Genomic DNA, 17262 nt, shown 5'->3' on the forward strand with positions numbered 1-17262 from the left:
GCTAACTAAATTTAAACAAAACATACACATTAAACCCAACAATACTCAAACATTAATATAAAACAGACATTATCTAAAAGGATACATGTTAAAACAATCCGATATAGCGTTTATAATAGCTGGTTGGTAGATGTTTACTATTTTTGGAAAAACCTCCGTTGCAAACCAATATTTACATGAATAAAATAATTTTTACTTTGAAAATGATGCGCTGTCACGTTAACGTCAGCTGGTCGTTTACATAAGACTCCGTCTACGTTCATTTACACTCAGAGCAACGTCTGAGTTCTCAAACTAAAACAGGGTCTTCAGCGTTTGCGAACGAATCCGTTTATGAGGGTCGAAAACGGTGATGTAGTGTAGATGAAAGGCGTAAACGTAGCAAAAGTAACGCGTTTTAAAGCATAAACGCATTAATGTAAACATAGCCTTAATTTACTAAAAACATTAAACGATTAATGAAGGTACAACACTTAACACTTGCAACCCCTTCAGCCGTTACTTATTCACGATACAGCACTTGCCTCGAGTACCTTATTGCTTTTATAAAACGGTTACTACACATTATAAAACGGTTAGTTCCAATCCTTGATTCTGATTGGTCAATAGGTGTGCTTTATTCGCAATAAAACACTGCTATGACCACTTCACCCAACGGTTCTATTTAATATCACTGCGCCCTTAGCAACACCCTTAGCAACACATAAACATATAATGAGACAAAGTCTGAGAACAGTTTGTTGTTTTTATTTGAACTTTCATGTTGTTTTTCACAGTCAGGGACTATTTTTTCTAGCGGAAGGAATGCTTTTATTGATTTAACTTCATGAAAGGTGCACTAATATTTTTTTTACTTTAATATTGTGTGGTAACCGTTTTATAAAAGCAATAAGGTACTCGAGGCAAGTGCTGTATCGTGAATAAGTAACGGCTGAATGGGTTGCAGGCACTCCGCTTCGCGTCGTGCCTAACAACGCCCTTCAGCCGTTACTTATTCACGATACAGCACAGCCTCTCGTACCTTATTGCTTACATATAAAAGTAAAAAAAAATAGTGCAACTTTCATGAAGTTAAATCAATAAAAGCATTCCTTCTGCTAGAAAAAATAGTCCCTGACTGCGAACAATAACATGAAAGCTCAAATAAAAACAACAAACTGTTCTCAAACTTTGTCTCATTATATGTTTATTGCTAAGGGTGTTGCTAAGGGCGCAGTGATATTAAATAGAACTGTTGGGTGAAGCGGTCACAGCAGTGTTTTATCGTGAATAAAGCACACCTATTGACCAATCAGAATCAAGGATTGGAACTAACCGTTTTATAAGGTAATTTAGGCAAGTTGCGTTTGAAAGGTCAAACACTCAACAAAGCGTTTTTTATCATATAACTGTGGTATGTAACGTTACGTGTATGTAAGACCAACCTCACAAGCACAATATAAATATACAAAGTTATTGATAAAGGACTTAACCAGCTGCGGTTTAGATTCTGATGCGCGCTTACTTTGTTGTATACGGTAATTTAGTCACGTCGAGTTTGAAGTTTTGTTTATACTTTACTAAACGTATTGTCATTTACAGTTGAAAAAAAGTATGTGAACCCTTTGGGCTTACTTGGATTTCTTCATAAATTGGTCATAAAATGTGTTCTGATCTTTATCTAAGTCAATAGAGAAACAATAGAGAAACACAGTCCGCTTAAACTAATACCGCACAAACATTATACGTTTTCATGTTTTTATTGATCACAACATGTAAACATTCATAGTGCAGGGTGGAAAAAGGATGTGAAACCCTTGGCTAATGACTTCTCCAAGAGCTAATTTGAGCCAGGAATCAGCAAACCGGGGGTCCAATCAATGTGATGAGATTGGATGTGTTGATTAAAGCTGCCCTGTCCAATAAAAAACACACACCAGTTTTGAGTTTGCTGTTCTAAAGAAGCATTGTCTGATGTGAACCATGCCTCGCACAAAAGAGCTCTCAGAAGACCTACGATCAAGAATTGTTGACTTACATAAAGCTGGAAAGGGCTACAAAAGTATATCTAAAAGCCTTGATGTCCATGTGTCCAGGGTAAGACAGATTGTCTACAAATGGAGAAAGTTCAGCACTGTTGCTACACTCCCTAGCCGTGGACGTCCTGTAAAGATGACTGCAAGAGCACAGCGCAGAATGCTCAATGAGGTGAAGAAGAATCCTAGAGTGTCAGCTAAAGATTTACAGAAATCTCTGGCACATGCTAACATTTTTGTTGACAAATCTACATTAAGGAAAACATTAAACAAGAATGGACTTCATGGGAGGACACCACGGAGGAAGCCACTGCTGTCCAAAAAAACATTGGAGCACGTTTGAAGTTTGCAAAAGAGCACCTGGATGTTCCACAGCACTACTGGCAAAACATTCTGTGGACAGATGAAACCAAAATTGAGTTGTATGGAAAGAACACACAACGCTATGTGAGGAGAACAAAAGGCACAGCACACCAACATCAAAACCTCATCCCAACTGTGAAATATGGTGGAGGGGGCATCATGGTTTGGGGCTGCTTTGCTGCCTCAGGCCCTGGACGGATTACTGTCATCGATGGAAAAATGAATTCCAAAATTTATCAAGACATTTTGCAGGAAAACTTAAGACCATCTGTCCGCCAACTGAAGCTTAACAGAGGATGGACGATGCAACAGGACAACGACCCAAAGCATAGAAGTAAATAAACAACAGAATGGCTTCAACAGAAGAAAATACGCCTTCTGGAGTGGCCCAGTCAGAGTCCTGACCTCAACCCGATTGAGATGCTGTGGCATGACCTCAAGAGAGCGATTCACACCAGACAATTTATGAAGAAATCCAAGTAAGCCCAAAGGGTTCACATACTTTTTCTTTCAACTGTATGTGTATCATCTTTAGCACCCAGAATCTTTTGTGGCTTAAACATATATGTGTTCGGCTGCTATTTTTACACATTAATGTTTTTGAAACATTTCCCCACATGTAATGACGAGGAATGAAGCTGTCCAATCATAGCAGTGGGCGTTTACGTCTAGGTCTTCAATGCGGCCTGCCCCTTCAAACTAACCATTTCTCCAGACAGCCACTAATCCATGTTACAAAATAGCGTATTACATATTGCTTTTGATTTTTCGAATGTAAAAACCACGCGAACATCATAAGTAGACATCAGACAACAGTATAAAACAATAAAATCATCAAATTCACTGCCCCTTTAAACTTTAGAGAAACAGATCAAATGACTTGTTTAAGTTTATTGTAATTGAACACATTTGCGTTTTTGTAAGTCTCTCACTTTCTATCTTGTAACTCCTCGTATTCATTTGAAACTTGAGAGAAACATTAAACAACATATTTATGCTTATTGTGTATGAAAGTGAATAGGCGTTGTTCTCTCACTCTGTCTCGTGCAGTGCATTAATCCTCGTGTTCATTCATATAAACTCAGAGAAACATATTAAACCACAAACTTGTACTGATGAAAGTGAACCGTCACGTTGCTCTCTCTCTCTCTCTCTCTCTCTCTCTCTCTCTCTCTCTCTCTCTCTCGTTCGCTCACTCACTCGCTCTCTCTCACTCACTCGCTCTCTCTGTTGCACTAAGATAACGGTAATCCTTTAGTAGAACATTAATTCAATCTTTAGAAAGACCATTAAAACTACTTGTAGGCTACTGTTTGTGTTTGAGGGAATACAAACGTGTCGTGCTGCCAGTCATTCTTTCTCTCTGTCTATCGCACTCGTGAGGCCGTTCATGGTTGGATAGCACAGATGAAGGGGCGGTATCATTATAATAAGATCCCCTTAAAACGTCATGGGGGAAGCGAAAACCGAATGACCTATTTATTAACATGTTTGCAGAGAGAGCCTTATCAAAACAACGTTACAGGGTTGCTATTTTTCATGTTTTCTGGGTTGGTAGAAGCACTGGGGACCCGATTATAGCACTTAAACATGGAAAAAGTCTGATTTTCATGGAATGTCTCCTTTAATAGAAAAGCAGCTACACTAAGCAGCTCATTGAAGGATTCCAGCATCTTCTGTGTATTGTGACTAAACAATGTCGCTCATTCAAGTAATTCCTTTCCACAAATAACAGGGCAACGAGGCCTGGATAATTTAATAATAGTTTATTCAGCCTGTAGTATTTAGGTGCAGGCTAATTTTTTACTTATTGCAATGCTTAGTAGTTAGCATACTTTGAAAGCATACATCGACCACCCGCGTGCCCCCGCATTATGTAATTTTCGTGTGCTGTGAAAGCTATTCTCTCTAATACAAAATTATTGTGTGTGAACCACTGATCTATATAAATGACTGGATTGCGCATAGAACGCTTGACGTAACTGCGTGAGGTGAAGCCAGCGCAGAGTTCGAGCCGCCATCTTGGTATACCCAACCTGCAGAAAGCGTCATTGACTTCCATTCAAAATCATGATCAAAATTTACCCCCTTTACAGCGTATCAGTTACACAAGGTTAATTTTTAGGATATGTGTACGTTAATTATTTGTTAATTCTGGTGTTATTTGCAATGTTTATGTTTTAATCGGGCAGGATAATGGATTTACAAAAAAACGTTAAGGTGAGTGTGTCTGTTGCATTTGTTAATGACACGGGTATAAATAAAGTTTTTTTTGACATTCAGCTACACGGTGACCGTCAGCGTTATTTCTCCAAATAAGTTTAGGTAACTTGTAAGTTTAGATAACATAATTACAAAACTAGCAAATTATTGCATGCACATACGGTACAAAGTATGATTATTTATTTAGATTTCAGAATGAGCACGTTTATTGTCATTAATACTAAATATGCTGCGGTCTGTCTGCTGATCTGATACTGTAATGAAGATGAATGTATAATAACTGTTTAAAACGCAAAATGTACAACTTTCAGTAAATAACTATTTACATGCTTTGGACGTTTGTGTTGTAATAATGTACAGGGTAACTTCACATATAAAAACGAAGAAGAGTAAAGTGATTATCATTAAAATCTGACAACGTCCATTGATTTAATAGAACATCTGGGTATACCAACATGGCGGCGCGGTGGCTTCACAAGTGTGACGTCATGCGCAATCCAGTCATTTATATAGATCAGTGGTGTGAACATTGTTTTTGAGTGGTCACATAGGAAATAGACAATTACAAAATAAATACATACCTCTGTAAGATGTCCTGTATAAGTGGTTCTTGTGTAACCGGTCCTCCCCACATCAGCTTCAAGTGGGACTCGAATCAACAATTTGTGCAGCATGGGAGTCAGGCGTCCTAAAAAGGTGTAAGGTTTAAAAATAACTACTAATCACAAACTTGATTCAGATTTGTGGAAACTCTAAACATTTCTATTCTGTGCATTTAAAAAACGACACCTAAAGTCTTGTGTTTTTCACAGGAAGAAGGAATTGTTTTATGAGAAGTCTCCGGCCAAACCCTTTGCCTCCAGTCCACTCAAACACATGGAGAAGAGCCATATTAAGATGGTGAGAAACTAAAACCTTCACAGCCTGAACTCCCTTCAATAAACCATTCAGTCCAGCCTTGGACCTCAGATTTTCTTTAGTCCATGACCATTATCATCATTTAAAGCCATAGATTTTACAGGTAGAAATATGGAGTTGTTTCTCAAATTGGCCAAAAACCACCTTAAACCACTTGTCTGGTGTGACTGTTTTTATCGGGTATTTGGGTTCAAACACCTTCATGTAATGGGATTTTATTTGGCTCTTTGGCTATATGAACAAAACTCCCTTAATAAGCCTCACCAGTTTCCATGTATTTAGATTTGAGCTTTCCTGGGAACACAGGAAGGTGAATCTGGAACAGTCAAACATCTGTGTGCCATGAGCGGAGCATGTTTACTCTGTATTTCTTTCCCTCTACTGTTTTTATATATTACTGATTGTTAGAGTATTACATCATATTGTGATTCTTCACTTATGAAATGATCATCTTGGTGAAATCTGTCAGGGTGCTGATGTTTTATGTTGAATACTGTATAATGTTGTTCATTGATGTGGGTTCAGGGTTGGTAGAATGAGTTTTTTTGAATCTGACCTCTCTGTTGGATTTTACAATCTACTTAGTCCAAACCTAGCTAAAGCAATAAATGCCACGATCATAATTCCCATAGTGCCCAACGTCCCTGTACACCATCTGTCTTTTCTTTCTTCCTTACTGTCTGTTTTTCCCCAGGCGGAGGAGACACACAGTGGGCTGCCCATTTCTTCTGATGATAGTGACTTTGAGACCCGCTTCAACAGCTGGAACCTGGGGGTAATGTTGGTATAGTTTTAAATTCTTTTCTCCAACTGCCTATACAGATAAAATACACTTTACTTTTTACATACTGTACTTGTTTTTATATGAATAGAGCATGGGGAAAAAATGCATATGCAATATAGAGCACAACTGTCTTTCATCAATGCTAATTCGCTTAAACATTTGCCTTTTTTGCGTTGTATTTTAACATCTTATTTCTTAGCGCAAAATGCCTCAGTTAAGCTTAATTTACATTACACAATACATTAATGCAAAAGGTCAGTCTCTTGCACAATGTTAAAGGTTTTTCTGTTGGTATAGTAAAAAAATATGCATTGTTTGTAGTTGATGACTATACCATGTGGGAGGAAACATTTGCTGCAGCGATTGCTCAACATGTTGGCATGCACAGTTCTCCGGATCAAAGTGTTTCCAGAACTGTTTACCTCCAGATTCTTTTCAGTAGGCGCTTTTGATTTCCCCGCTGATTGTGATAACATCTGACTACTCGTTCCATCACAAAGTTTACAGAGTCTGAACGTCCTCTTATCAGAGAGTGGAGTGTTGAGATAAGAAGTTGGGCTTGCGGGTAGGTCCGGGCCAGGGCAGTGCCAGGTCTGTCTAACGTGGTGCTCATTCTAAACTAATCACCAGCTGCATCAGGTGTGCACGTGATACGCTGCGATAACACGCTACTGCACTCTTAAGATTTATTTAAGTTCGGAGTTTATTAATGTAAACATCTAGCTTAAACCCAACATACAGTATCTATAAGACATAATGACCTAGTCGCATTTAATATGTAATAGCTAGTAGGGTTAAGTCTGAATACCAGTTTTTGAGCTTCGAAGCTTTCGTAGTAGTCAACACCAAATATTTGAAGCTTCGGAGGGGGCCGAACATAATTCTTATCTCTAATAAAGGCAGGAATCTCTGTGTCTGTCTGTTTGCATTTATTAGGTTGAGAGCCGTTCATTGAATCAACTTAACGCATGGCGGGTGTGTTTCTGTGGAGCAACATATTTGTAGTCTTTTAATAATGAAATAACTTATGAAAATGACATTTTACTTTCACATTAAATTATTTACCCAGATAACAATTTTTGGTTCCCAAAACATTCCCCTAACATTATTCTAACCTAAAAGTAGCATTCTATTTTCATAATGAAAACTTTCCTGGCTATTCTATTACTGGAATAATTGTCTATTGAAATATTATAACAATGCATTATAACAAGGCAGGTTATTTTTAATAAAAATACCTTAATACATCACACGTTGTATTTAGATAATATTGTATTTTATCACATATATAAATAACCAGTGACTTCAACACAATATAGAAGATTTAAAACAGATATTTATTAAAAAGGAATAAACATTTCATTCACTTTAGGTTAACAGATCAGTATAGGTGTCTAGCTCTCCGTTTTTACAACAATCAAAAGCATCTAACATCATATTATCTTCATGGAAATCACCAAATAGTTTGTTTTCACGAATTAAAGTAACTAAATGATGAAAGAAAAAAAATTGCTAGAATAATTTCCCTGTCAACACTTTGATGTCTCATTGAAGTCACCATGAGCTTACAAGATCCTTATAATGTTGTCACAATGTGTGCGTCACATTGAGCTAAAATTGTAACCACACAGCAAACTTACGGTGTGCTCATATAATAAGGTCGCAATATGAGGTCACTGCACACTGAGCTCATACTATCCATAAAGCACATGGTATGAAAAATACCAGATGTCGCTCAGAGAACTAATATTCTAGCATTTGCTAATCGGAAACATGTCGCAGAGACGTCAACATTTAATTGCAAATAATATATGGACAATAAAAAAAGTGAAAGAGACATGATTGTCTTTGCATTTAACCCCTCCACTGAGTAGTGAAGCCATCCACACACACAAACGCACATACAAACACACACATGCACACGGCAACTATCACTGCAACACCCCAATCTTCAATCACTTCCTGTGAGCTGTGGGAATCGAACCACCAACCTCTGGATTACACACACAAGTCTGACTCTCTAACCACTAGGCCACAATGGTCGGACAAAACAGGTTGACATTTTATATGGTATATATACATTACACACCATGTATATGGCTGTATAAAATGCTGTGTAGAAAGGATCCTATGATCATTCCTATAATATTTCTTAGAAATTATAGATACGAAGGGTGACATTCTACTCTTAGGCTAACATTTTCCAGACATGTGTGCTGTCCTGCTATAACAGAATGAGTGTGCCGTTCCCCTAAAATTTTGACAATAGTATGAGCTCACGGTGCGTGTAGAACGACTTCACATCATGACTATAGCATAAGCTCACTGTGAGTGTACCGTGATTACACTAGTGAACATGATATGAGCACACAGTGAGTGTGGTGTGACCTCACATCATGACATAAACTCAACATTCTGAATTCACAATGAGCTCACATATAGCTCACAGTGTCATTATCACAGTATGAGAACGGTGTGACGTCACTGTGATCATCCAGTATCCACCTTTTCCTAGTGAGATATAGGAAGTAGAATGCCCCCCTTGTGTTGTATTGCCTCCTTTCAACCTGCTCAACATTTTGAAATCACAATGAGCTCACATATAGTTCACACTGTGAATTATCATGGTGTGAGAATGGTGTGAAGTCACTGTGATCTCGTATGATCTCACGTGTTGACTGGGATTAGACTCTGTGGTAAAACGAAATAACAAATAAATAAACATTTAGGTTAATGTTAAGCGTCACCGTCCCGTATACGGGACACCTAAGTTTACTTCAATATTGTTGAGGTAAACGTTAATCTATCACTTCAAACTATATGTTGTTGGAAAGGTCTAAGCCTCTAGAATACATATTACAGCAGTGTTTATAAAATAAATTATGTAGGGAGAGTAATTGATTCATTTATGAAGAGAGTGCGCCTCAAAACATTTATATCCTGCTAAATGTCACTGTCTCGCCAGCGGGGCGCCTACGTTTACTTCAGTGTTTTCTAGGGGTGGGCGGTATGAGCAAAAATTCATATCAAGGTATTTTTCACTCTTCAGCCGGTATTACGGTATGTCGCCATATGAGATAAAACATTTTGGAGTCATACTGTAGTAAACCTTAATTACAGACAAAATTTGTATTTTTAACCTTATGTTACTAATAAGTGAGGGATTGGACATAGACATGATTTTTTATCTTTTTCCATTTTTTCCTTTCAAAGCGCCATTGTGTGGATGGGTGGACTCATCTTCTTATGCGTATTGTCACTAATATGGAAAGTATGAAAATATGGAAATTAGTATGGTCATTTGCTGGTAGGCTATGTGCCTTATTACAATGTTTTACGCTACGTCCAACAACTTTAAAGCTGTGTGCTGTATATCTTGTGTCTGTTTGATTTATAAATATACAAAGAATATGAACATCTGATGGGAGATGCCATCTCACTTTAAATTATTATTAATCCCTGACTGCATTAATGAATGCATTAATGAATGCATTTAATTGCATTTAATTTTATTAACCAGCAGATTCAGATTGCCAAAAACACTCCACTCATACGTTTTTATGCGTAAATATGCACTATGTATTGTTTAATAGCCTCTCTAATTAATAAATCTGCATTAAGAAAACGAAATGTACCATTAAAGGCTGTTTTTAATGTGTTTGGTACGTTGCTTACGTTATCCGCTAAAGCACTCTGAAAGCGCTATTCATTTAACCGTAACTCCTCAACCATTTGCGCTATCAAAAAAGGAATGGTTCCTAAAAGAAGATAAATTGCACTTTTTGGCAAATTATGGTTTATTACGGTTATTTCTTGCTTTCCGTCATCCAATCGCTTACCTGGAGAGCGCGTTCAGGGCGCAGTAGAGAGAGCAGATCTGAGTGAAAAGGGAGCAACACCGTTAAACGACTTTGAAGCAGTGAGGTAAAAAAAGCCTCCTAAATGTATAACAATGTTGACGCGCTTTTGGTGCCTTGGGACTTGACAGTCCGACTGTTTAAGTTGATTTTCAATAAAGCAGTGTTGATTTTGTTCGCTTCTGGGTCCTGTTATGTTTCAGAACCTGGTAATGCTTAGGTAAGCCACGGGCTTGTTTCTCGCCAAACTCGCTGTATACACCTGAAATATAGTCTTTGGCAGGATTTGCGTGCACTATTATGTGCATCCTCTTAAAAAAAATGATGATTAAAAATGGATTGAAGTGCGATCGGAGCTTTTCGTTTTGCGTTTCTGTGGACAGCACATCTCGGGAACGGAGGTATGACTTTTAAGACTTGGGTAAACTCCCGCGGGGTCTTAAAAAAATAACATTCATAAAGTTAAATTTAAGTCCTAGAATGAAGATCTGGGCGTTTTAAGGCCATAGATATAACTTTCTGAAGGTTAGTTTTTTGTAAAAACCCGCGGGAACCCTGATAAGTGCAAAAATAGAATTTAAAATATGTAACGCCGGTATCAACGGTTTTGCGAAATCCATATCATGGCGTGACACAATACCGGTAATTACTATCATACCGGTTTATTGCCCACCCCTAGTGTTTTCCATGTGAATTATTATCCAATCCTGACAAACTATATATTGTTTGAAAGCTCTAAGGGTGTAGTTTCCATTTATCATCAGAATTTTGGGAAAGAAATTACATAGTGAGAGCCATTTTCTAAAATGCCACCGGTCCACAGGTGGGCCCAAGATGTTATTATATATTGGTAACACAAATACCCTATCTAAACCTAAAATATCTTGACAAACTATATATCATTGGAAAGCTCTAAGAGTGTAGTTTTCATATATCTTTACCATTTTGAGGAAAAAATGACGTAGTGAAAGTCAGTTTCAAAAAGGTCACGGGCCCACATGTATGCCCAATATGTTTTTACATTTTTCTAACACTAAACCCCCACTCTAAACCCCAAAAATCTTGATAAACTATATATCACCGGAAAGCTCTCAGAATGTAGTTTTCATATGTCAAAGTCATCTGATGATAAAAATAATTTAGTGACAGTTTTTTGTTACATGCCCCCCCTCCCATAGGAATGCATATTATTATTATTTATTCATAATGCTATATCCTATTATAAATCTTCAAAAATGTTGACAAACTATATATCATTGGAAAGCTCTTAGAATGTAGTTTTCATATTTCAAAATGTTTTAGCAGTAATAATAATGCAGTGAAAGTAATTGATTAATTTATGACAAGAGTATGCAGCAAACCATTGACACCTACTGGCTGTTGTTGGTAAAACCACTAAAACTGTAACACAAACCTAATTTTTTGTGATTTTAACTTGAAATTTGGATCACAACTGCTTGAGACATATGCTTCATGTTTACATTATTACTTTTTTAAAAATTTACCTTTTTATAATTTTTAAATAAAATTAATATGTTATTGGATTATTTTTATTTATTAAAATAAATGTAAACTGCTATAACAATTGAAAGAACTTCAGTCAAAAACCTTGAATTGTCTTCTTTAAAACAAGACCAAGATTAGGCTTCTAGACCAAAAAGTGCCAGAGTTATATTCATTTGAAGATGCACTTCAACTTTTCACCCCCCCAACTCTAAATGATAGGACGACGCTTAAGAGGTTAACAGATCTTTCCACAGCAGTTTAATGCTCACCTATCCGTTTTTACAACAATCAAAAGCTTCCAACATCACATTCTCCTCGTATAGACATGTCAAATCAATCTGAAATCACTCAAATATATATTCCTTCTCACATATTTAAGTTACTAAATCAAGAAAGAGAAAAAAGAAACACTAAAATAATGAAAATCTCTGAGATAAAAACTAAATGAGCATTGTTTTTTAAATTACGCAAATTCACGATATTTTGCTAAGCAGGGGAAAGCGGGTAATCTTGAAGAGCGCTGCAGAAGCGCGTGCAGAGGAGCGCGCATATCTGAAGTGCACATTATAGGAATGATGGGTTTAATTATGCTTTCACTACATTTCCCAAAAAAAAGAAAGCTCTGATTGATTCACTTGGCCATTGAATTTTTAATCGTTCATTTAAACGAATAAAAAAAAATCGTTTTCGAGTTAATACTGATCACGTTGCATGAGAAAGAGTGAATGCGATTCCGGTGAACAGTTTCATACAGGAAACATTACTTGTATATTCATCTTTTGTCTGCGGTGATTCACCCACACAACTTCTGTGCAATATAGTGAATTGAGCTTCTAATATAGCTCTGAGGAGGAAAGTCCTTGAAAATTGCAGTAATTTTTGTAAAGTTTATTCTGCGCTTCATTGTGCTGATAACAAAACGGCATCACCACAGTTGTTTAATGCCGCAACTGCAGTTACAAATGACAATCCAAAGAGTGCAATGATATTTGTGTTTTTCGTGAAGACACTTGCCAGACACACTTGTCAAGACCCAGAGGCGTCGCAAATTTGGTGGAGGCGGCCACTTCCAAATTCTCTATATAGGGTTCCCACGGGTCTTTGAAAATATACTTGAAAGTGCTTGAATCTAGTTTTTTCTTGTGTAGTGTAGGATAATAATCATAAAAATTCTACTTTTTATGTGCACATGCTAAACTGTTCGCTTTAAATATTTATATCTACTGGATGCGAAAGTTGATTCATACCAAAATGCTTTAAAGCGCAACTAAACCCCTGTTCAGAGCCTGACTCCACCCACTGGCAATATTTGAAAAATGCAAGAAAAGTGGGCAGACCCCAACGGAGATATCATGTCTATTGTGAGATCGTAACAAGGGTGTGGGAGCTTTAACCTGCTTACGTCACAACATATTTTTTGGACCCAACATCCAATAGGAAAATTCAACTGCAGTAGCCACCGTTCAACCTGAAGAGGGCAGCACTCAGACGTTTTTACACCATATATTGTAGTATTGAAACCCTTTATATCCAAATGTCAAGAAACGTACTAAAATCAATGAACAGCACTAATAAAGCCCCATTCTTACAGATCATTAACTAAAAAAAGTTGGTTTAGGGTTTAGTTACTCTTTAAAGAAGCAAAAAAGGATCTCTTGACAGAAAAGCTAAATGATATACAAAACCATATTATCATGGGTGTATAATAATAAACCATTATGCTTTTAATAATGAACCATTATGCTTTTATTACCTTAAAATGAGACGTTTTTATCTACATATACCTAGGGTCCCCTTACGTGGAAGCGATATACTTCCTGGCTCCCACGTCACCCTGTTTTTGTCGTTAAGCCTCACCATTGGTTGAATGTGAATTTGGCACATTCAGAATCACTGCAGTGACGCAGCACTAGTTCCCTCGAAAGGGAACTGTAACAATGTATCTTAAAATGTAACCTTGCTCTCACTTAAAATGTGTCCCCATATTTAGTCCTTGAATTTGAGGGTATTGGACCTGGAATGTCCTTGAAAGGTCCTTGAATTTAAAGTTAACTAAGGTGTGGGAACCCTGTCAATCCAGAACAAAAAAACCCTGGATGTGTAGTATTTCTGTGCCACATGCAGTGCCACAAGAATTGCAAAAGCACTGTGAAGTCAGCTGTGACCAAACCGTATGGTCACAATATATCCATATATTATTATTAGCTTGACATACAGACTTTTTGTGATGTTAAATGGTCTAAGTGGATTTCCTATCCATGAAATGACCAACTTCAGACAGGTCTACTATAGACTGATCAGACAGATCTCTTTGTGTGTGTGTGTACATGTGACTTACTGCATGTTGACAAGAGACAAAATCATAGAAGGGGAAGACGGCTTTTTTAAGCAGACAGGAAGATGGCCTGCCTGCACACAATACATTGAGTGGGCTGAAGTATGATCTCTGTAAACACAGTGAGTATAGAGAGGAGTGTTTAAGTGGCTCGCTTTGAAGCTCTTCCACGTTGTTTATGACAAATGAATGGAGGTCAGATGGGGACAGGGAGGTGTTTGGGACTTACCGAGACAGACTCATGCTGTATTGTTGTGTTTTTACAGATTGAAAACCCCAGGTATCTGCGTGAGAACCCTGTTCCTCTTTCTCCGGTAAGTGCTCATTGTCTCTGATGGCAGAGGGCAGAAAGATCATTGCTTGTCATCTTACCAAATACAATTTAAGGCAGTGGTTCTCAAACTTAAAATTTTAATTAAACAATACAAAACATATTCAATTATACAATGTAGAAATTTTAGTTAGTAGCATTTTTCCGGAGGTTTAATTACAGAATTTATAAAAAATTTAAAGGAACAGTATGTAAGAAATTTATATCAATTAATCTTAAAATGGCCCTGATATGTCACTAGACATTAAGAAATCATTTTCATTTTAAATACTTTTATCACTGACAAAAGTGGTCTGGCCAGGATATTGTCATTTAAAAAGTGGAGTTGCAGCCCAGTTTGATTGCAGTACCAGTTTTAGCCTCAAGTTTTGTGATTGCAATACCAGTTTTGGCCACAATCCTACACACTGTTCCTTTAAATATTTTATCAAATGACATGGAGCCCCCCCTGGCACCATCTCGAATGTCACCCCCTGCTTTGAGAACCACTAGTTTAATGAATCGTTTTAGCCAAATGTATTGCTCAGTTAATTAAACATTGCTTCAAGTTCTTAATGAATTATTTAAAAATACTCAACAATTGTAATAAAACAATAAATTGCAAGCGGTAGAACACATAACACAAAAAATGTGCTTAACTTTTTTTCAGACACCTAATGCTGGGTTCAGACTACAAAATATCAGCCAGATCTTGGCACAATCTGTTTGATGCATTGTGTCATTGTGATGCATAAACAACACTAGGCCTTGGGACACAAAAAATAATCTTATTTGTCTCATACAGTGTGTCATAGTGGACATAACAATTGGACATTATGTCTGCTATGCTTCGCAACATCCTAACAGGAGGACTAGTGGTGCTTTTCCATTGCATAGTACCCCATGGGTCACTTTTGGACTTCTTCCGCGACGATACCCATTACGTTGGCTTGAAAAATATCGGAGCCTAGTTTGTCCCTCCACTTCTTATTCAGCAGCCACGATTCCGGGCTTCCGAAAAGAAGCTGGCAACGACCGCTAATTATATCCATCTCGTCGTGCACGCCAAGTTGCATCGCCGTGATACCCATTTCAGTTGCTTCTTTAACTTGGTCGTCCATATGTGCGACCAAAGGAGAACCAACAATGACGATAGGGATTTCATGTCCCGTCTCCGACTTAATGTCAGAATCCACACATCTGAATTCTACAGCGGCAGCCATTTCGTTGTAAAAAGATTCAACACACGCGCTCTTTGGTGACGTGGTTGATTACGTTACTGTTGATCATCTGTCCATCATCGTATAAAGCCCGCCCTGACATTTTGATTGGTTCGACCAGCTTTGGGTCTAGCATAGAAGCTCCTCAACGGAGAAACCCCAGACCGATCTTCCCGTCCTCAAAATGTTGTGGGTGAGGCTAAGATCGGCTGGTACTCAGACTATTTAATCTACCTAAATTAAAATTTTTCTACTATAATTAAAGCAACACTTTGTAGTTTTTTTACCTTTGAATAATGTCTCTAAAATTATTTCAGTGATAGAACAACTTTTAACTGGACAAATTGTACTGTTGCCACAACCTGAGCAGCCTCCTAGCTGCTACAAGCACACTCTGAAAGTGGCGGTGGAGGGTAGAGCACACAGCCCCACCCCTCCCCCTGCCTGCAGAAGAGTGGCTGATACCAGGCACTGTTGTGCTTTTCAACAACGTGGGGGAGCTACAAGTCATTTTTACATGGAAACTACATAGTGTTGCTTTAAAGTCATTTTAGGATGTCAAAGTCATGTTTAATCATATAAAATGTATTTTTACAAACAACAACATTGTGGCCAGTGAAAATGCTGGCTAGTAAAAGTGGCTAGTAACTTTGGAAAACAACTAGCAATTTTGGCTAGTGAGCAAAAAAGTTAATATCAAGCCCTGCTGGGTAAGTTGGTGGAAATGAAGGAAAGGTTTGTGTGGCAGTACAACTGCTTCGGTAGCCATTGTTTCTTCTATGCTCTTGTTTTTGGAAGTCAGTCACAACACAACAAAAATGTTAAAATCACACAATCTGACACAGTGAGGTAACAGATGAAAATATTGTAATCTAAACCCAGCATAACAGCATTATCAAGTATTCTGAAATGAAATACTGTACTGATGAGATCAAATACATATTTTTCTAATCAAATAAATCAGTTTATGTTGACACTCTTGACATCTGTAGTTTCTCAGAATCTGCACATCTATATCATAACTTTATTTTTTTATTAATAGATTTACAACAAGTCCAGCACGGTTCTTGAGGAGACTGGCCCGGTGAAATCTGATAAAGAGGTGGGCACTCGATCTTTTCTCAGAATGCTTGTGATGTGCTGTAATTCCTGAAAATTGTTCCCTTTACAGAATTAGTTCACCCAAAATGTTAATTCATTATTTACTGGCACTCTTGTAATTTCCTGAAGGATACCTGAAAAAAGAGGTACCGGTAATTTAAAGATGATCAGTGCCACTGTTTTCTGTACAGTGAATGGATGTTTTAACCAGATTTCAAACATGGCAAAACGAAAGAGAGACAATGATGTTGGGGCTTCTAGGTAGGTGGTATTGGAGGAAAGGTTTGTGTGGCAGTAGAAACTCCAGAAAGGACAAAACAATGTTTCCCATTGGTTACGAATTTTCTTGCTGAACAGGGCAGAGTGGTGCGGTGCAGCACAGAATTGTGTGATGGGGCTCGGCACGGTGCTTGATGAGCAGGTTCAAAATAAACTAATACTCAATATTATTAACAAATATTGTAGAAATTCACATATTAAATTATTCATAATAGAGTACATACATGAAGAACTATTTGCATAATGAAATGATCTTTGGATTTCTAAAACTATTTCCAAAGTTGAGAATGAAATGACCTTTCTAAGGCCTGCCTGTATGGATAGGCTTCAGGGCAGGTTTGTTTATATTGG

The 17262-nt window shown here is 37.5% G+C and overlaps 1 protein-coding gene across 8 annotated transcripts in view; it reads left to right on the forward strand.

The window, feature by feature from the left end:
- cep112 (centrosomal protein 112) overlaps positions 1-17262 on the forward strand; it is a 272813-nt gene that overhangs the window by 22637 nt on the left and 232914 nt on the right. For 5 of the 8 annotated variants that reach the window (XM_073856794.1, XM_073856797.1, XM_073856795.1 and 2 more), the window contains exons 5-8: positions 5414-5501; positions 6214-6303; positions 14268-14315; positions 16574-16633. In XM_073856794.1, coding sequence (XP_073712895.1) covers positions 5414-5501; positions 6214-6303; positions 14268-14315; positions 16574-16633 — 286 coding nt within the window. Of the gene's footprint in view, positions 1-5413; positions 5502-6213; positions 6304-14039; positions 14124-14267; positions 14316-16573; positions 16634-17262 lie in introns of those variants that run through there. The other 3 variants (XM_073856792.1, XM_073856798.1, XM_073856796.1) reach the window with 3 other exon arrangements.

This window comes from Misgurnus anguillicaudatus, chromosome 19 (genome assembly GCF_027580225.2).
Source record: "Misgurnus anguillicaudatus chromosome 19, ASM2758022v2, whole genome shotgun sequence".
Lineage (NCBI taxonomy): Eukaryota > Metazoa > Chordata > Actinopteri > Cypriniformes > Cobitidae > Misgurnus > Misgurnus anguillicaudatus.